Genomic DNA, 20,831 nt, shown 5'->3' on the forward strand with positions numbered 1-20,831 from the left:
GTAAACAAGCTGAGAAGTCTTTGTATCGTGAGTCCACATGCATATACACCAGGAAAATAAGAACATGACTATGATTGGACAAAGGCCCAAAAAGGGAAAAAAGCCATATTTATGGCTTGTTTAGAGAATCAGGGAAGTATCTGATTATGATACACTGAGCTATCTATTGACTAGAAGAAAATAATTTTCCCAACGTTTGTTACCAGGTGAAACAATAAGTTAGGTATCTTGCAAACAAAGTTTGATCACCAATTATTGTTTGACCCTGACTTACTTTCCATACTTAAGTACTAGAGAAATACTCTATCATGGTAGTTCCCAGGCTAGAAAAGGAAAAGTACTTTATTGTTATTTATATCACTGTACTAAGAAATGGGGAGCAAGTAACTACCCTTAATCTCTCTCCCCTCAGTTCTATCAACACAAAGCAATCACACTCTCTTTTCTGTGCCTCTTAAGGCACTCCAGAATGGTTAGGGGAGATATCTACATTATGAAAAAAGTTTTATAACTAAAACATTGTAATGAGAACAGTGAGAAGGGAATATTTATATTTATCAAACCAACACCAAAATCAATCATTTATTTAATAACTGAAGACAGAACTGAAGTAAATGGTTCCATAGCTTTAGTAGATGGGAAGGCAGTGTATCACAAGACCAAGGTCACTGGATCTGGGCCAAGGTCTAGAGTTCGGATCTCTAAACTCCCTTGGGTTCATTTTTTCCTGATCTGATTAAAAAAAAGAGTGGGAATGGGGAGACTGTTAGTCTTCTCATTGCTAACATTTTAGTCATTTAAGAGAATTTTATAGATAGAAGATGGCTGAAATGTACTGGGGTGCTGTCTTTTTGAAACTGCCACATAATAAACCCCTTTTTCCTGCAAAAATAAAAATCTAGAAATATTTGTTTCATAAGCTTTTTGTTACCAACTGTGGAATATTTGGACAGCCTCAATTCCTGTAAGCTGAAGCATGGAAAGATGAACCTTGTCTTAGGAAAAATATGTAAGATTTTCAAACCATTTTTTCTAAAAAAAGAACTGGTACTTTGGCCAAAAAGCCAAACAGGTATGTTGGGTGATGGTTTGGATGTGTTAGTCTGAAGATTCATCTGTTGGTATGAGGCTCTACTTCTCAAAGTAGAGCCTAGAGTAGGAAGTCTTTATTTAGAGTATGCCTTCAATGTGGATTAAGATTGCCCTTAAAGGACCCCTAAGTTAGTGTGCACAAGATGAGTTGTTATAAAGGCCTGAGTTTGGCCCCTGAATCCTTCTTTGGATAACTCTCTAGTAGTGTTATCTCCTCTTCTCTCATGTCCTCCCACCACTGTCATGCCATTCACTGTGAGGCCTTCAACAGAACTATCAGCTCATAATCACCAGAACTGATGGGTAAACTAAATCTCTTTCCTTTATAAAGCAATCTTGCCTCTGATATTTCATTCTAATAACAAAACTTGACTAATACAGTAGCATGTTAAAAAGTAGAAAGGAAAATGAAGGCAAATTGGTTGGGTTTTAGAAAGAAACAACATAAACGTTTGCATTAAGGCTGGAATACTGAAGCTAGAAGAAAGGAGGTAGGGACACCGATAATCACTTTTCTGATTCTTTAAAAGTTATGTTATTACTATAGCTTTATAATACAGCTTCAAGTTAGGTATTGTAATTCCTCCAGCACCATTCTTTCTGCTTAGAATTGTTTTTGCTATTCTAGGTCTTTTATTGTTCCATATGAATTTCTGGATTGCTTCCTCTATTTCATTGAAAAATGGTGTTGGGATATTAATGGGTATTGCATTGAATTTGTAGATAGCCTTTGGCAATACTGCCATTTTGATTATATTAATCCTCCCAATCCAGGAGCATGGGAAGTTTTTCCATTTCCTTAGTTCTGCCTTAATTTCAGTTTTCATGTTTTTAAAGTTCTCATCATAGAGGTCTTTCACTTCTTTGGTTAAGGTTATTCCTAGGTACTTTATGTTTTTTGAGGCTAAGGAGTTGCAAAAGGAGTTGTTTTCCTGATTTCAGCCTTGGTCTTTGTGTCGTTAGCGTAGAGGAAGGCCGTTGATTTTTGAGGGTTTATTTTATATCCTGCAACTCTGCCAAAGTTTTGGATCAGCTCTAGTAGCTTGGGGGTACAGTCTATGGGGTTCTTTAGGTATAGGATCATGTCATCTGCAAAGAGAGAAAGTTCAACTACATCTTTTCCTATTTGGATCCCCTTTATATTTTCTTTTTGTCTAATTGCTCTGGCTAGGAATTCTAGTACTATGTTGAAGAGAAGGGGAGAGAGTAGACATCCCTGTCTTGTTCCTGATTTTAAAGGGAATGGCTTTAGTTTTTCACCATTTAGAGTTATGCTTGCTGTTGGTTTGTCATAGACTGCCTTGATTATATTCAGGAATGTTCCCTGGAATCCCAATTATTCCAGGGCTTTCAGCATAAATGGGTGCTGGATTTTATCAAACGCTTTCTCCGCATCAAGTGATATAACCATGTGGTTCTTTACCTTGCTCCAGTTGATGTGATGAATTGCATTAATTGACTTGCGTATATTGAACCAACTTTGCATCCCTGGGATGAATCCAGTTTGATCGTGGTGTATGACTTTTTTGATGACCTGTTGAAGTCGACTGGCCAGAATTTTGTTGAGGATTTTTGCGTCTATGTTCATCAGGGAAATCGGTCTATAGTCCTCTTTCCGTGATGAGTCCCTGCCTGGTTTTGGGATGAGGGTTATGTTGGCTTCATAGAATGTGTCTGGTAGTGAACGTTCCCTTTCCATTTCATTGAAGAATTTGAGAAATATTGGTGTGAGTTCTGTTTTGAAGGCCTTGTAGAATTCTGCTGTGAATCCGTCTGGACCTGGGATTTTCTTGGATGGGAGATCACTTATTGCCGTTTCTATTTCAATACTGGATATGGGTCTGTTTAGAAGGTTTAAATCTTCATGGTTGAGTTTGGGGTTAGCTGGACTTATTCTATATATGAACTTGAAGAGAGATCAGACATCTTGGCTACTAAATATTAGTGATTCCGCAGGACAGAACTTCCTTAACAAAGACCCAGAAAGGCTACAAATCAAAGAAAGGTTGGACAAATGGGACTGCATCAAACTGCAGAGCTTCTGCATGGCAAAGGACATAGCTCACAAGATAAACAGAAAGCCCACAGACTGGGAGAAGATCTTTACCGGCCATTCAACAGAAAAAGGCCTCATATCTAAAATATATGCAGAACTAAAAAAATTACATTCTTCCAAAACAAAACCGCAAAGAACCAATAGCCCCCTCATCAAATGGGCTAAAGACTTACAAAGAGACTTCTCTGATGAGGAAATGAGAATGGCCAAGAGACATGAAAAAGTGCTCTACATCACTGGCCATAAAAGAAATGCAAATCAAAACAACATTGAGATTCCATCTCACCCCAGTAAGAATGTCATATATCAAGAAAACTAACAATAACAATTGTTGGAGGGGATGTGGCCAAAAGGGAACCCTACTTCATTATTGGTGGGAATGTAAACTGGTTCAGCCACTCTGGCAAGCAGTATGGAGATTCCTCAGAAGGCTAAATACAGAACTCCCCTATGACCCAGCAGCCCCACTTTTGGGTATCTATCCAAAAGCCCACAAACAAAATCACAGTAATGCCACCAGCACAACAATGTTCATCGCAGCACAATTTGTCATAGCTAGAATCTGGAACCAACCCAGATGCCCCTCAGTAGACGATTGGATCAGGAAAATGTGGTACATATACACAATGGAATTTTATGCCTCTATCAGAAAGAATGACATTGCCCCATTTGTAAGGAAATGGAAGGACTTGGAAAAAATTATACTAGGTGAAGTGAGTCAGACCCAAAGAAACATGGACTCTATGGTCTCCCTCATAGGGAATAAGTAACACAGGTTTAGGCTAGTCACAGCAGAGGATCACAAGAGCCCAATAGCTATACCTTTATGAACACAGAAGATGATGCTAAGTGAAATGAACTCCATGTTATGTAAATAATTGTTATATCACAGTTGTAACTACTTACAACGTCCCATGTGTCTGTAGCTTCTATTATTGATGATGTTCTTGTATCACCTTCCTGTGGTTGTACCTACACTATCTCTGTAATCTTATCTGAGTATTTTGGAAACCCGTGTATACTGGTATTGGAACTAGGAAATTGAAAGGTAATACCAAAATTGAGAGACACAGGGTAAAAAAAGAGAAACAACTACAAAAGCAATACTTGCAAAACTGTTTGGTGTAAGTGAACTGAACACCTCAGGGGGGGAAAGGGAAAGGGGGAGGAGGGAGGGGGGTATGAGGGACAAGGTAACAAACAGTACAAGAAATGTATCCAATGCCTAACGTATGAAACTGTAACCTCTCTGTACATCAGTTTGATAATAAAAATTTGAAAAAAAATAAATATTAGTGATTCAACCCTCTTTTTTTTTTTTTTGGCCAGTCCTGGGCCTTGGACTCAGGGCCTGAGCACTGTCCCTGGCTTCTTCCCGCTCAAGGCTAGCACTCTGCCACTTGAGCCACAGCGCCGCTTCTGGCTGTTTTCTGTATATGTGGTGCTGGGGAATCGAACCTAGGGCCTCGTGTATCCGAGGCAGGCACTCTTGCCACTAGGCTATGTCCCCAGCCCGTGATCCAACCCTTTTTACTGATAATTTTCTTTTCATTATACTTGACATTTCTCAGAACAAATACATAATGAAGTTCAAAGTTCTTTACCTTCCAGAATGTAAAAATTTATTTGTGAAAGTCTAGCACTTTCATCTTTACTATTTATAAAATGATAATTGATATAAACAGAATCACTCATAAACAGAATTACTCCTAAACAACATAGAAAATCCCAATTTATTGACTTATAATCAGCACTATATAGGTTAATAGTCTTCTTGTATAAAGATGGACCTAAGATGGTATACAGCAAACAATCCACAAAAGAAAACATAACCTCATTATTGCAAAGATATTCAACTCAATTCATCATATATGGATTACCAGCTCATATATGCCACTAGATGGAGAAAAAACAGTAAACTAATTTACTTTGGTAAAATTGATCCAAATATGCTTCTAATTATTTCAAATGCTTCAGGCTTTTCTATGTTTACTGTGCTAAACATTGTATTATGGTTTCTGGATGAATACCTGCTCAAAACCTAAGGCAATAACAAGTAATGATAGCACTTGAATCCTGAGGTATAAAATGGGATACATTATAGACGAAAATGAAAACAACTGTTTCAGAGGACCCAGAAAAACATCATTCCATATTTGGTTATACTTTCCTATCTTGATGCCTATTTTGCAGGATTACCTGACTTTAACACTAACATCAAATCTCTTTCTAAGTGTATCTCTCTAGTAGTGTTTTCAAATACTATATATGTGTATACATATGAAATATATGTATCAACAAAATTGACTGATATCTCACTTTCTAAATTAAGATTTTTCAAATCCTGAATTTAAATACATATGCATGTATAGTACTATGGGAGAATCATTTTCTTTTCTTGTATTCACATAAGAAAATGTATGTAAGTTGTTCCAAATAAGCTAAAAATAATTAATTCAATATTCACAGAGAAATATTCATAGAGATGAACATTGTAGACTAGGATTTATACTACTGACAAAGACTTTTTAAACCACAGTCTTCCAAATTAATATGTTTGAGTGCTTTTCTCTAATGCTCCCACTTCACCTGCAGCACATCAGACAAGGTAATAATTTATGATAATCATATGAAAATATACAATTAATATTCATCACCTCTCATTTCTCATCACTTTAGATGATCAGTAATGCAGAGTGAAAATGCTGTCAGATTTCTAATTGCTTTGTAATGGGCTTGAAACAGGGAAATCATTAAAGGCAAACAATCTGTCATTTGTCTGTTACTTTAACTATCTATCACACCAAAAAACTCATTATAGAATTTGCTAATGAGCTACAAAAGACTATACTCATGGTGATTCCATAGGAGAATGAAAAGTAATACCATAAATTGCTACAAAATACGGTATTTTGTGGAAATCATTAGAAAACATCTAGTATTTGGTATATTTTTAAAGCGGTGTGCTTTCATTATTTTGGCATTTCATCCATCATTGTAGAAATCCCTATACCATATAAAACTTGTTTTCCATCCATCTCCAAATAATTAAACTGAAAGGTTGAGAGGAGTTGAAATGCTAAATGTGTTTCTTCCTAGGAAAATGACACAAGTAATAAAAAAAAATACCACAGCAACTCTCACACTAGGTGAAGAATATATTTTGAAATGTAATTTTTACCTTTCTATCTCTTGTGGATATAAACAGTTGAAGTTGCAGTGCTTTATTCCTGTTAAATAGGGCTATCATCTTAAAAAATTATATTCAACTCTCGCAACTAGAATAGTAACATTAAATTCTGCATAATAACATTAATCATTTTGAAGTTTTTGAAGATATGAGCCAATACCAAAATGTGTCATAATATTACTTAGGATAATTTTCTCAGAGAAAACCAATCATATGTCTTCATCAATTCTACCTTTTATAATGATATTAACTATGTAAAAACAAGGAGGGAAATAAACCAAAGCTAAAAATAATTGGTTAATGTATACAATACAGGTGCATTTATTTCTATTTTTAATCTTTACTGAAAAGGTGATGAGGAAGGGGGTTACAGTTACATAAGTAAGGTAATGATTACATTTGTTTTTAAAACTGTTACCCCATCCCTAATTTAATTTTAGAAAAAAATATATAAGAACTGAAGTTAAGGAGCAAATACTGCTTTCTATTTCATTTATGATGGATTAAATCACGAATTCAATTCCCTAGATTAGAACATGAATCTTACTAACAAAGTGAACTTCTAAATATGTATGCCTATTAATATTTATTAGAATTATACAAATTAAAAACCCAAATACAATGGCATGTTAAGCAAGGTGCCCTGGTTAATATATACTAGTAAATTCCAAACTAACTTCAAAAGGTTCCATAACACCCTGGAAACGTCTTCATTATACTCTCTAATTGACTTAAACAGACTTCCTATCAACTGTTTAACACATCTTAACCTGTAAATTAACACCCCTTGATCATTCAGATTAACCTTTCTTCTGCGAGTCAATTACATGACAAGTTTTTTTCAAAAAATGCAGGTATTAAATACTCAGGCTTAAAAGTTAACGAAGAAAGCTTAAAAAACAATATTCAGCTGGACGCTATTGGCTCAGACCTATAGCCCTAGGTATTCAGGAGGCTGAGATTTGAGGATCACACTTTGAAGCCAGCCCAGGCAGGAAAGTTCCTTAAGACTCTTATCTCAAATTAACCATTAAAAATCCTGGAAGTGGAGCCATGGCTAAAGTAGTAGAGCACTAGCTGTGAACAAAAAGCTCAGGGACAGTGCCCAGCCCCTGAGTTTAAGCCACAGCTCTAGAATCTAAAAATTAAAAAAGCAGTGTTCTCATACAACTGAAGGAGAATATCATATTTCTCAGGATAGTTGGAATATGCACAGAAAAGTCAGAAGAAGAGAAAGAAACAATAGGAAAATCAGTTCATATTAATTATGATTACTAGAAGAAAACAAAAGATAGACTTTATGTAGTTATTTAAATGGTTAATGGAATGCTATAAAACATCAATTGTGAAGGGATAGGAAAACTGTAACAGGATTTCAGGTAATGACCTTAAAACATTTGAAAGACTCATATAATTGAAATAAATATGAAAAACAGAGCAACAGGTTTGGTACCAACAAATGTATACCGTTTGTTTTCTTCTGCTCAGCACTTTTCCTTAGACGAATTCAGTACATTTTCACTGATGATGGATCACTGCTGCAACAACAGAGGAGTGTGGACAAATTAAGACTATCAACCAAGAGAAAAATGCAAACACCATTTCTAAAAACTGAGACAGTACTATACTATAGTATTAGTTTCTTATTACTGTAACAAGATACCTATGATAATCAACTTATAAAGAGGACAGGTTTATTTTGGTTCACAGTTTTGGACAACAATGATGATCCAGTTACCACTACCCATTTGGCAGAGTGTGGGCAAAAGATGAGGGGGCCATTGATTCCAAAGCTCTTAATACCTAACTTCATCCTATTAGGCTCCAACTCTTAAGATCTCAATATCTCTCAACAAGACCATGAGTGGGGCCCAAGACATTGATACATGGACTTGGGGTATGTTCCAGATCCACAGTATAGCAGTTGTTCATTAGAGCTGATTCTACATACTGTAAAAGCTTTATGACAGAAGTGTCTCTAATTCTTACCATTCATCCTTATCTCTCTGCAAAGCATTATTTAAAACTTAAAACTTCCATACATCTTCCTGGATTTGCTATGCCTTGATTCAAGGATTTCATTCAACTAATCTATTCTTTTGGGACACTTCTAGGATACTATTCATGTCAGAGCACTTGGTATTTACTCTCACACAACATTTATAGTTATGTCCCTGCTTTTTTAAACATCACCCTGATAAACTCTATGCTTTTGAGAAGACTATGGTCAATTGTGTTTTTATGCTACTTGTATGAGGCACAAATTTATCATACAAATACATCATTTGAGGTTCAGAGAATGAAGCAAGATGCCCAGTGCTTAGTTTCTTAGACAGAAATGATCTTGACCTTGAAGAGCTTGCAATACATCTTGGGAATCTGGATGTGCATCTAAAGTAAACAATACAGTTTATCATAGAATGGATGCAAATGAGAAGTACACAGGAAGTAATTTCTAATGACCAGGCTTAAAAGAAGGGACAAAATTGATAGTAGGAAATTAGGGAAATAGGGGAAATTATGGATGAAGTACCAAAACAAGACACAAGTGTTTAAAATTTGGAAAACTAGAGGTCATATTGGTAAAGTAAAGGAATGTCAACGTAAAGAGGACTTGCTAAGTATCAGTGGCTCATATTTAAAACTCTAGCTACTCATGAGGTTAAGATCTAAGAATCATAGTTTAAACCTAGCTCTAAAAGACAAATTCAAGTGATTTTTTTGCCACTCCTGGGGCTTGAACTCAGGGCCTGAGCACTATCCCTGGCTTATTTTTGCTCAATGCTAGCACTCTACCTCTTGGGCCACAGCACCACTTTTTCAGCACGGCTTTTTCTATATATGTGGTGTTGAGGAATCAAACCCAGGGCTTCATGTATGCAAAGCAAGCATTCTACCACCAGGCCATATCTCCAGCCCTCAAGTAATTTTTGTCTGCAATTTATCAGCAAAAAGTTGGAACTAGAGGTTCCAGTGGTAGAGCACCAGCTATCAACAAAAAGAAATCCAGACTATAGTACAAGATCTAGAGTTCACGCCCTAGTATTAATACACACACACATACACACACGCACACACACACCATGCTTGAGTTAAGACTTAATTCTCTAGACCTGCCCTGCTCAACATAACGACTAGTCATACCTGTCTATTAAGCATCTAAAATGAGACTAGTCCAAATTGAGACATGTTCAAAATACTTATCAGTTTTGGAAGATAGAGGAAGACAAAAGGATATAAAATACCTCATTAGTTATTTTAAGCTGAATATATTTTAATATTCTAGATCTATAGAGTAAAATAAAAATATTTAACATCAGGTATACCTTAACTTAGTGGCTTATGTCATATTCCTAGGGGCTGGGAATATGTCCTAGTGGTAAAGTGCTTGTCTCGCATACCTAGGTTCAATTCCTCAGCACCACATTTATAGAAAAAGTCAGAAGTGGCACTATGGCTCTTGTGTTAGAGTGCTAGCCTTGAGCAAAAAGAAGCCAGGGACAGTGCTCAGGCCCTGAGTTCAAGCCCCAGGACTGGCAAAAAAAGTCATATTCTTATTAGATAGTTTTGCTTGAGAAAATAAAACAGAAAAAATAATTGAGCAAGGATTTGTGTAACAATTATTTCTTGATGTTTATCCTAATACAATAAGGTTAGATTACAAGATAACTGATCTCTTTGCCAATATGGTGATCACAATAAAAGAAAAAAGAAATGAGATCTGTAAGCTAAAAGATATTTAAAACACAGAACAAACAAAATTCAAGCAAACTAACCACAGCAAATTACATTTCTGAAACAAGGCAAATGTAAACAAGATCCAGATACCAGATGATATAAATGATATAATTTTGGTTGAATAATAAGAGTATAAAGAAAAAAACAGTATGCTTTAGGGATAAAAACTATAGTATGAAGAAATGACATAACAATGTATTTGTGATTTAATGGGCACAGTATTTTATAAACCCAAACAAGTAAATAGAATATAAGAGAGATAATGTGGTAACCTAATGAGATAATATATCAAAGCAATTTCACTCTAAAATCTGGATTACTTGAGTATATCTCTCCACAAAAATCAACCAAGTAGTGGAAAAGAGGTCTTTTTTAAAATCAGACTAGAAAAGTTCAAGAGAACTTATCCAGATAATGTTGCATAGGAATGGATTCAAAACAACACTTAATACTGTTGCTATGGGTACTTTGGTAGGACCACTCAGAAGGAATTTTATAGCCAGGACTACCACTAGTTCTGTTGATTATTAGTATAAACCCCTTTGTGTCTGCTTTGAACATGACAAAATCCTATACTTTTATTTTTTATATTTAAACTTACCCACACCATTCAATTACTCTTTGTAGTTATTATCATTAAATAATTATCGATAGTGTGATTTTTATCTATTATGCTTAAATTTATCTTCAGTCTTGTTAAAGTGATATTTTAGAGAAGGATTTTAAAAAGAAGGAAATTAAAAGCAGTAGCAACAATACAGCTACTTTAATATCTCCAAGTGAGATTCATATCATGGTGTCAAAAACTTGATGCTTTTCACCCCCAGATATAAGGCATGGAAGAGAGATCAATGTAATACAGCACACAGCAAAGAAAATAAAAAGAGGAAAGGTAAAAAGAGAAGTGGAAGACAGAATAACTAACAAGAATAAGCCATGTAACAAGAAATAGCTATTTTGTTTTGCTTCCTCATCTACAAAGTGGGAAAATAACACCATTGTCACTTGCCTCACTGGGCTGACATAAACAATTCGAGATAGCAAATTTTGACTTTTTTGGGGGTCAGTATTGGAAATTAAACCGAGACCTTGTAGATGTTAAACAAGTCTTGTGGTATTCAGAACTTTAAAAAAAAATTGGCCATGGGGCAATGAATGTGGCTTAGTGGTAGAGTGCTTGCCTAGCATGCCAGAGGCCCTGGGTTCGATTCCTTGGTACCACATAAATACTAAAAATAAATAAAATTATATATAAAAATTAAGCCATATGCCCAGGTCTGAAAGAAATAACTAGGTCAAACTCGCGTTATTAGATCTCCACATCCGTCCTGTAACCAACCCCATCTCATCTTTCAGCCCAAACCCAAAGGGCCAGTGTTAGGGTAAACAGAGGAAGCCTGAAGAGGGCAAGGAGAACTTTGAGTCGGGGTGGAGTGTTCGTAGAGTAGGACAGAAATGATAGTCGTTGAGCCTGGACAGAGGAGAAATAAAGCGAACTGAGCGAATTAAGGGAAGCTTTTTATTGTTTCCCTCATTACAAGCCCCCGCCACAACTCAGGCACTTACTGTTAGTAGACTCCAGGCAAGCGGTGACTGGTTACTATGGCGACCGCGTCGTGGCGGGGGTTGGGGGGAGCTGGAGGAGAAGGGGGCGGGAGGAGGAGGAGGAGGTGCTTCGATTGGTGCCTCGGAACTACTGCTGGAATGGAAACGTGGTGACGTCACAGAAGCGACTTCCGGCGGAAGGAGAAGCCGGTTCCGAGTTCTGGTGGGCGGCAGGCAGACACGGGTTGTCTCTCTGGCGATGTGAAGTTTGGTGAGTCTGATAATGTGTGGAACCTGAAAAGGGTACCCGCAAATGTCTGGGCTGGTGAAAGCTGACTCAGTTCAGCGGGGTCACAACTCTCAGTTTTGGGTAAGCTCCGGCTGTCTGGTCAGTTGTCCCCCGTGGAAAGAGGTGGCCTGCTTTCTGGGGGCTCCCAGCCCGGGTGCTCTGTGTCCTCGAATGGACAGTTTCGAGCTCCTTCTTTAGGTCTCGGCGTCTACCCAGTCACTGGGACTCCTGCCCGTCTGGGTATTCTCCCCCCACCCGTTTTTGCTTCTTCTGCTTTTTTTTTTATTTTTTGTATTGTTAAGTATTAAGCCCCTCTGATGTGTTGAGTGAGAACTTCTTTGCTGGTTTTTTTTTTTTTAACCATAATATCAGCAGAAACAATTATTAAATGTTCACCCACCAGAATTACTGTAAAATTCTAGTTTTCATGCTCTTGTATTCTCATTGATTTAAGAGGTAAAGCATATATTTTGAACTATCTCATATTTAAGGTTTTCCCATACTTTCTTGTATCATCTATATGTGAAATATCTAGAGCATTTTAAGATAAAAATAGGTGTTATTCATGATTGCCTACGATTGTGATTTACTCAAGCATTTTTTTTCACAGAAGGTTTTGCATTTATTCACATGGAGGGATAAGAACTGGTACAAATAATAAACATTGTTTTAAATACAAATGAATAGTTCTGGTTTCTAGAGGAAGTAACTCTAATAGAGTCCTAACTTAAGTATTTTCTAAGTTTCTATTAAAAATAAAAGGCTACTGGCATTAAGTTTTGCATTAGCATAAACTTTGAGGACCTAAGGATAAAATGGTGCATTCTATACTTCAAGAAGTCACCAGAAAAAGAAGGGAGACAGTTGCTCCCACCTCCCTAAACTAGCCTCCAAGTGGAAGGAGAGCCACTTGCATCACAAATATACATAGAGCTAATTAAAGAGTATGTGATATCTAAAGACATCTAAAAAGACTGACCTTGGGGAAAGCACTACCTAGTCTAGGCTAGTCTTGAACTTGTGACCCTCCAGCCTAAGCCTCTCCAGTACCAGGATTATAGATGTTTGACACCATGCTTGGTATCCTTATATTATTAGGAAGACTTAAGTATCTACAATGGAAGCTTCTTTTTCTTTTTTTTAACTAGTAATGAAAGTGGTAAACAGTCTTTAATTACCACGAATGGCACCTGGAGTGATTTACTTATAGAGAAGCAAAAGTGCTGCCCAGTTACAGTCTGTCAAAGATGGTATCAAAAATGAACAAACTGAGCTGAAGAAACACTTTTATGAATCTCTCTACACTGTTCTGGTCAGAATTGTTCAAAGAGGCATTTTATTTTTCATCTAGTAAGAAGTGTGTTCTACAAATGATTGTTTTCAAGTCATGCAGTTTTTACGACTACTGAAAACATGAGGTGGTCACAATGTGGGTGCCAGAGCAGAGGCCACTCCAGATTCCTGGTGCCCTCTGCATGTGGCCTTTACAGCCCATCTCGCCTCTTCTCCTCAGACATTACTAGGCAGACATTACTAGGCAGTAATGCTTGATGGTGAATTATACAGCAAAGTTTAGGCTTTCCAAGAATGTTTGCTTTTCTACTTAGATCAGCCATGACACAGTTCCAAACAGAGAAATCTCATTCTATAAAAACAATCTCATGCAATTACTGCAACTTTCAAAAGTCCTGTGGTAGTAATATTTGGTATTAGAGAAGGTAGAATAATTTAGATTCTTAAAAATGATCACTAGAGAGTAAAAGCTGGGTTTCTAAATAGAATGTTTGTTGTAGTAAAAAATGTTAAACTGGAATCCAGTTTGTTCACGTAAACAGTTTTAAGATATGCACACCATGTTTTCCTAATTAGGATTTTGAAACTTACAAGCATAATTCTTAAACAGATTACTACAAATGGCCAATAATTCTCTTTTTTCAATCCAGTTGGAAAGACTGCCATTGTAAATTCTCTAGTAGTTCTAGCTTTGATTTAAAAATCTGCCTCTCATGTTACTTTTTTTGCTTTTTATGTTGCAAAGATGTGCCCAGGAAAATGTCCTGGTTTTTTTTTTTTTGATGGACTTAATAATATTTTTCTCCTGATTATAAGTTTGGCTTTCTCTCTGGCACACTGTATTTCTGGAGTTAAAAATTCAAGCAAACCCAGCCATCTAGAGCATCTCAGTGTTCAAATCACAGTTTTGGACATCATCCTATTTATTTTGGATGATACTCAATTCCACGTATTGTTCAGGGAAGACATATCAGGAACAACCAAAAATGATGTGTTACCAAATTCTAACGTGATTGTGCTCTGTTGGACAGTACCGCTTACATCTACAAAGTACAAAGGCAAAGGAGCTTAGGTGTGGAGATCAATTTTCTTTTGCTGCTACAATAATTCATAACCATCATCTTTGAGATTTCCAACTGTTCTGGAATATGGAGTAGTCCTTTTTTTATCTGGTGGCTTAAAGTAGGAATAGACAGGTGCTGCTGGGTACTCTGCATCAGGATTTTCTGCCATCATCTTCAGCTTTGCTTCAATGGCTTTGATCTTTGCAGTGACACTGAGGTTAGACTGAGTTGGCTCAGTGCTTGAGGACAGCTCAAGACTGATTGGAAGGATCTTGTCGTTCTTGTTGTGATCATATCGCTTTACTTGAGCATGTGCCCATTGTACCACCAGCTTCTTAGTGCCAGCTTGCCATTGAGACATTGGATGGCTTGTTCTGCTTCCTGCTTAGTTTCAACGTTAACAAGACATTACCCCCGAGGCTGCCCCTCCAAAGCGCCTGACTTGTGGAAGAGGAAGTCAAACTGTTTGACCTTGCTAAACTTCTGGAGGAACTTGAAGAGGTGGTATTCTGTGATTTTAGGGTCCAGGTTGCCAATCCATAATTGGTGCCCTTCCTGTAGAGAGCCCTCTGAAAGGATGGGTGCATTCTCCAGGGGAAGTGTTTTGATTTTGGCTTCCATCAATCTCTAGGAAATACTTGATGACTTCACCGCTGTGCCCTCATCTCATCACCTGAAGACTGGCATTGACACCCCGGTCGGACAGACTTCTGGAAGCGTCAGCCTTCACAGCGCCTACTCTACTCAAGCATTTTTTAAATAACTTAGGAAAGTCCTTGATTTTTGTTGTTGTTGTTGTTAAGATCCTTCCAGACTGTAATAATAGGTTGTCATTTTAATGTTTCTTTTCAGCTGATCTGGAAAGGCTACTTCTTGTTCAAAGAATGATGGCATTTAAGCCGGCACCAAAAAAGGATTGGTACAGTATTTTGGGTGCAGACCCATATGCAGATGTGGCTGACCTAAAACAAAAATATCAAAAACTCGTATTAATGGTAAGTCTTTTTACATTGTGTGTGTAGATCAATTTGTAAATGTGACCATAAAATGGATTTAAAGTTAAAATGGATTTAAAGTTAAAAAACCTATGTAGGATAGTGCAGTAGTTAGGAAGTAGAGATCTGAATCCTCACACTCTCACCACCTATGAGAACTTAAACTGATTTTCTGTATGTATGTTTCAGAGAGGATTAAAAGACATAATTAAAGGACATAATCTGTGTAAATGTTTACAAGTGTAGCCACATAATAATTCGTGTATTCAGTAGCCACCAGACATGTGGCTATTGAGCCCTTGAGTTTTGGCTATCTATATTGTAATTTGTTATAAGTATACAATACACATTTGTTAAAAAATGAATGTAAAAATCTAAAAACTTTTCATGTTGGTTATATGTTGAAATGACATATTGATATGTTGGCTGTTTTGCATAGCATATACATATTTCTGCAGTCATCAAAAGTAATTTTACCTATATCTTATTTTGTATATATTTAGTACGTTGCCTTTAATACTGGTCCTGATGTTCCTGAATCCAGACATTCTCTGTTATTTTTTCTTCATACCCTAAATCTTGGGCCTTTTCCTCTGGTAGAAGAGAGTGGATGACTGATTTTATGTGAGGAGGAGACGTGCCCTAACTAGTTTGTTTTGTTTATTAAAGATACTTAATCTGTTCAGTTCCTCAGTTTCTCTGGCTTCTGTGTGAAACAAATGCACTTTATAATCTCTCACTTTAGGCTGTATGTCTCAACTTTCCTGGGTATTCTGAACTGGATACTATGTTTGCTTTCCATTGCTGTAATGAATGTCTGAGACAGTTTATAGAGAAAAGTTTATATTGTGGCTCATGCTTTCAGAGGTTCCAGTCCATGATAGATTGGCCCCATTGTTTTACCTGAGGGCCTGTGATGAGACATGTTATAGAGCAAACTACTTATCTAGTGGCCAGTGAACAAACTAAGAGACCAGGATCCTCACAGTCTGCTTGGGGAGCATGCCCTCAATTTCCTAAAGGCATCCAACTAGGCCCAAACTCTTAAAAGTCACACAATTTTTTCATAGCATCCAGCTGAGGACCTTATCTCTAGCTGTAATACATGGTTGTTTGGAAGGGCATTCTATTTACAAACTATGGCAGATACCATTTATTGACCCATTTTCTATCTCAAATTTTGGTGTCTTATTTTTCTGTTCTGCTCTGGGTTTTCATGCCTTTAAGAATATACCTTTACTGTTATTACAGTGAAATTTTGGAAGTGAGCAAGGATACATGTTTATTAATTTTGTATTTAGTGGATGCTCTGAATCATTTTCATTTACTCTTCTAAAAAATCTTTATTGAAAAGGTGATGAGCAGAGGCATTACAGTTACATGAGTAAGATAATAATTGCATTTGTTTTTAAACACTGTAGGAGAGGTAGTCTTCCATGTTTTTCCTTGCTACTAAATATAGCCTACTATGGTCTATCCCAACCTTACCTGATTAACTCACATGCATTGTTTTCAAATGTGTTTGTTAAAATCTTTAACTCCTCATATGTCTCATTCTTCCTGTGTACCTTCTTTAACAGTAGTGCACTAGAGGGATAGTCCTCTAGGATAGAGAACATAGAGTTGTAAGGTAAGAATGAGGAGAGCTAGAGTGAGATTTTTTTGTTTTCAAATGAAGGTTTTTTTATTCAGCTTTTCTTTAAAAGATGGGAGAGAGTTGCATATGTTTACATTCGATGGGAAGTAGCCAAGAGAAATCTTAGGATTAAAGGTATAGGGGACAGAGAATAATGACAGAAGGCACAGGGTGGCACCTCAAGCATAGGCCAAAAGATTTGTGTTAGGTAAGAGAAAGGAAATACCTATTTCCATTGTTACAGGAGAAAGGGAAGAAAGGATGAATGCTAGTTCATTTATTGGTTTAGTGGCACAAAGCTGATGAGCCCTCATTTGGTGATTTTTCCTTTGTAGAAAAAACAAAGTAGAAAAAAGCAAAGCTATGTATTCAGAGAAGGATGAAAGTAAAGCAACAAATTACAACATAGTAAGTTTTAACTAGCATTATTCTGGTGGGTAACTATGTCTACAGATGCCAGTAAGAAATCCCAGCAAACGACTATATAGTTGGCAACAAAGAGCTATACATAATCACCAAAAGAGTCTAATAACATTGTGGTGTGGCTTATTTGAACTTTGTTGTATTCAAGGTTAGCACAATAACTTACATTTTTAATTATGGCCATGAGTTGAATTATGTTCATTTTATTCTATTTAAGAAAGCAAGAGAATGGTAGTGTAGTATTAATAACATTCATATTTGCATCTTACAAATAAATGCTTTTGCATGTTATCTGTTCTCATTCTATCAGCAGTTCTGTAAGATAAGTAATACCTCATGTTTGTAATTGAAAAATCTAAGGCATAGTGACAATTAACTAGTTGGTCAGAAACATACAATTAGTAGGGTTCAAAGAAACCTAAGCTTTTTTCACATATTCTCTGACTCTAGACTTTCTCCCATTATTTCACACTTTTTTCTTGTAATTGCTATCCCAAACTGTTTGCTATTTAAAAGCAAAAGTTCTGGTTTTTAGATTTCTATAAAATATTTCAGGTACAGTGAATATAGTATTATGTGATATCAGACTAATTGCTACTCTGTAGTTTGAGGGAGAATCTAGATTATAGTTTATAGAGTGAGATTATTTTCCTGTTTCTTTTTATATGAGTTTAGTTTCTAAAAGATTTAAGAAAAGAAAATTATAAGGAAAATCTCTGTCATTTATCATGTTTATAAGAAGTTTAAAAAAATTAAACCAGATTTCTAAAGTGAGTTAACATTTTTGTGATATGTTTTTCAACAAGGTCAGAAAACACTTGGAAAGTAAAATTATATTTGACTAATACCATCTGTCTATATCTTATTTTATAAAAAGGCACATTTAGTACATACATGTTTCCAAATTCAGAAGACTTTGAATTTAACGCCTCCTACATAATTAGTTGTTAGGATAAAATATTGCTAAATTGTAGGTTGCTGAGTTTATAATACATGTTGACTTAGTAAATACTATTTCTTTATTTCAATTTTTCTAAGTGTAGTGCTTATTTAAGGTCCTAATTCTGAAAAATTCTATCAATTCATTGAAATATTTTTAAATGCTTCGAAGACATGTTATTCTGAGCTACAGAAGTAGTTTTAAAAATACTTATTTCATATATCAAGTCTGTTTCCAGATCATTTAATATATAAAAATAAAAGCACCATTTCCTTGCAGTGTTTTATTGTGAGGCTTATTGTATGAGTACAATGCTTTCTTTTCTCCTTGCAAATCAGTTTCTAAAATATTTTTTAGTTTTTGTTAATAACAATTTGTTACAAACCATTGCTTTAAATTGGTCCAGGATCCAGAGTGATTAGCTATATTAATTCATATTTTTTGTAGTTGTGCATCTGAAAATTGCTGTTTACTGAAGATAAAGCTTTGTCAAATTGAAAATTGGAGGTCTTTTCCCATTACTGCTGATAACATTGCAAGATATCTTTCATCTGGAAAAGAATTATTGTCTTGGAAAGTTACATGCTGCTGTTATAATATGTCCCTTAATCTTTAAGAAAATCCTTGTAATTTGAGGTGGGAGTGTGCAAGATGCTCTTATTCTTAACACTGGACGAGTATAAAATCCCCCTTAATACTTACATGGGCATTCGAAGGTCTCTCTTGATTATAACTGATTATATGTATATTGGCATTAAGCTTATTTATGTAATACATTTTAGCATCTTGTAAAAGAATATAGAAAGAGTATCTCAGCTATACTCAGAGGAAAATTACCACATCAGAAAAGGGAAAAACAAAAGGAGTTAAGAACAGTTCTTTAAACAGGTCTTTGGACTACATCACAAAGTAAAACCACCTCAATTATAAGAAAGTTACTTACTTAGGCATTAGGAATTTTGAGAAAAAGGTCTAGGAATGTTATAAATAAAAATCAGAAGTTCTACTCTTCTGAATTTACCTGTTAGTGAATATTGTAATTTTTCTTAACATAGCTAACTGTTGAGCTGTCATATAGGTGTCATACAGGATGCAAGATACTTAACAGATTACTTGGGTGTAAACTAGTATAAAACTTAGAACAGATACAAAAGGGGCTGAGAAGGACTAAGAAAAAGAAATCAAGATGGCTGGCACCTTGTTCACAACTGGAATAGTCTGGTTAGGACACCATTGCTCTTCTCTCTACTATCACTTTTTCTTCTGATGAATGGTTTCTTCCTTATGGTTAAAATTAAAATTCAGTTACACAAGAAGGCACACTTGACTATGTTGAGGTAATCTGAAGCCTTATTGATAGTGTAATACAAACTGAGAAAGATAGTTCCTTAACGTATGAGCGGCTGACAGAAAAGGATGCCAGAGGTTAGGGTTCAGATGTGTCGCCCAAACTTCATGTTGTTGGAAACTTAATCTCTTAAGTCAACAGTGTTGAATGGTGAATTTTTACTAGGTAGGTAATTCATGCTAACTTTATCTTCATTATTAATTTTGTAATTGCATATTAATATTGCTACTGTGGGTGTGGATTAGTTTTCTTTGGAGTAAGTCCATGATAGAAGGATGCATTTGGTCCCCTTGGCTCTGCACACATGCTATTATCACCCATCTGTCAAGTAATGATGCAACAAGAAGTGCTCTTCAGATGTGGGCCCCTCAACCTTTGTCTTCCTAGCTTCCAAAACTGTAAGAAATTAAGCTCTGTTCTTTCTAAGTTATATGGTCTCCAGTCATGTGTTAAAGAAGCTGGGGTTTCCCAGCTTCTTTAAAAAGAAAGAACAGTTTCTTTTAAAGAAACTGGGAAATCCCCCAAATAGGTGCTTTTGCTATTTGAATAAATTTAAGAACAATTAACCTGACCTCCATTTTAAACCCAAATTTTCATTTTAACATTGTAAAATCTTTCAAAATGTTGTATTATTGGATATATTATTTGTAAGCTAGCTAGTGTTCTTGTAGTTCTCTAATAGTTACCAGTATATTCATCATTCTCCTGATTTTGCTTAACTTAAATTGCCACACCTACTTTTAGAGAATGTACAATAATCTTCCCAGGAGTGGTATCATACACTTGTAATCCCAGCTACTAGAGAGTTGGAGGAAAGAGGATCACAATTTCAAGAGCAGTCTAGGCTGACCATGAGGTGAAGCTCTGTCTCAACAGAATACAGACAAACAAGCTGTGAATATAGCTTGAGGCCCTAGGCTCAATCCCATTACTGAAAATAAAATAAACCCCAATAGTGTACAGCAGTCATTCATTTATGTCTAAAAAATTCTTACAATGTACTAGGAAATAGAAATGTTTAATCTTTTCAGTGAGACTTCCTATGTAAATCACAAATAAAAAAAAGTATGGTCAGTTTCATTATTAAATAGAATACATGTTAACAATGCACAAAAATGATTTTAGATGGTATACAGATGAACAATTTTATGTTGTTGTGCTATGTTTATTATTATGTTATATTTTATAATATCTATGTATATTTGCAACATACATATCACAA

General features: G+C 35.8%; 2 protein-coding genes and 1 pseudogene across 2 annotated transcripts in view; 1 reads left to right on the forward strand and 2 right to left on the reverse strand.

Moving 5' to 3' along the window:
* LOC125362741 (doublecortin domain-containing protein 1-like) overlaps positions 1–11,692 on the reverse strand; it is a 211,940-nt gene extending 200,248 nt beyond the window's left edge. The window contains exons 1-2 of the mRNA XM_048361661.1: positions 11,643–11,692; positions 7,806–7,876 (exon numbers count right to left, since the gene is read on the reverse strand). The gene's annotated coding sequence lies outside the window, so the exon portion shown is untranslated. The remainder of the gene's footprint in view (positions 1–7,805; positions 7,877–11,642) is intronic.
* A 118-nt stretch (positions 11,693–11,810) lies between these two features.
* Dnajc24 (DnaJ heat shock protein family (Hsp40) member C24) overlaps positions 11,811–20,831 on the forward strand; it is a 39,139-nt gene continuing 30,118 nt past the window's right edge. Inside the window, exons 1-2 of the mRNA XM_048361667.1 lie at positions 11,811–11,892; positions 15,120–15,262. Of these exons, the coding sequence (XP_048217624.1) occupies positions 15,152–15,262 (111 nt within the window). The 5' untranslated portion in view covers positions 11,811–11,892; positions 15,120–15,151. The remainder of the gene's footprint in view (positions 11,893–15,119; positions 15,263–20,831) is intronic.
* Positions 14,302–14,888, reverse strand: LOC125362466 (annotated as a pseudogene).

Source organism: Perognathus longimembris, chromosome 13 (genome assembly GCF_023159225.1).
Source record: "Perognathus longimembris pacificus isolate PPM17 chromosome 13, ASM2315922v1, whole genome shotgun sequence".
Taxonomy (NCBI): Eukaryota; Metazoa; Chordata; class Mammalia; order Rodentia; family Heteromyidae; genus Perognathus; species Perognathus longimembris.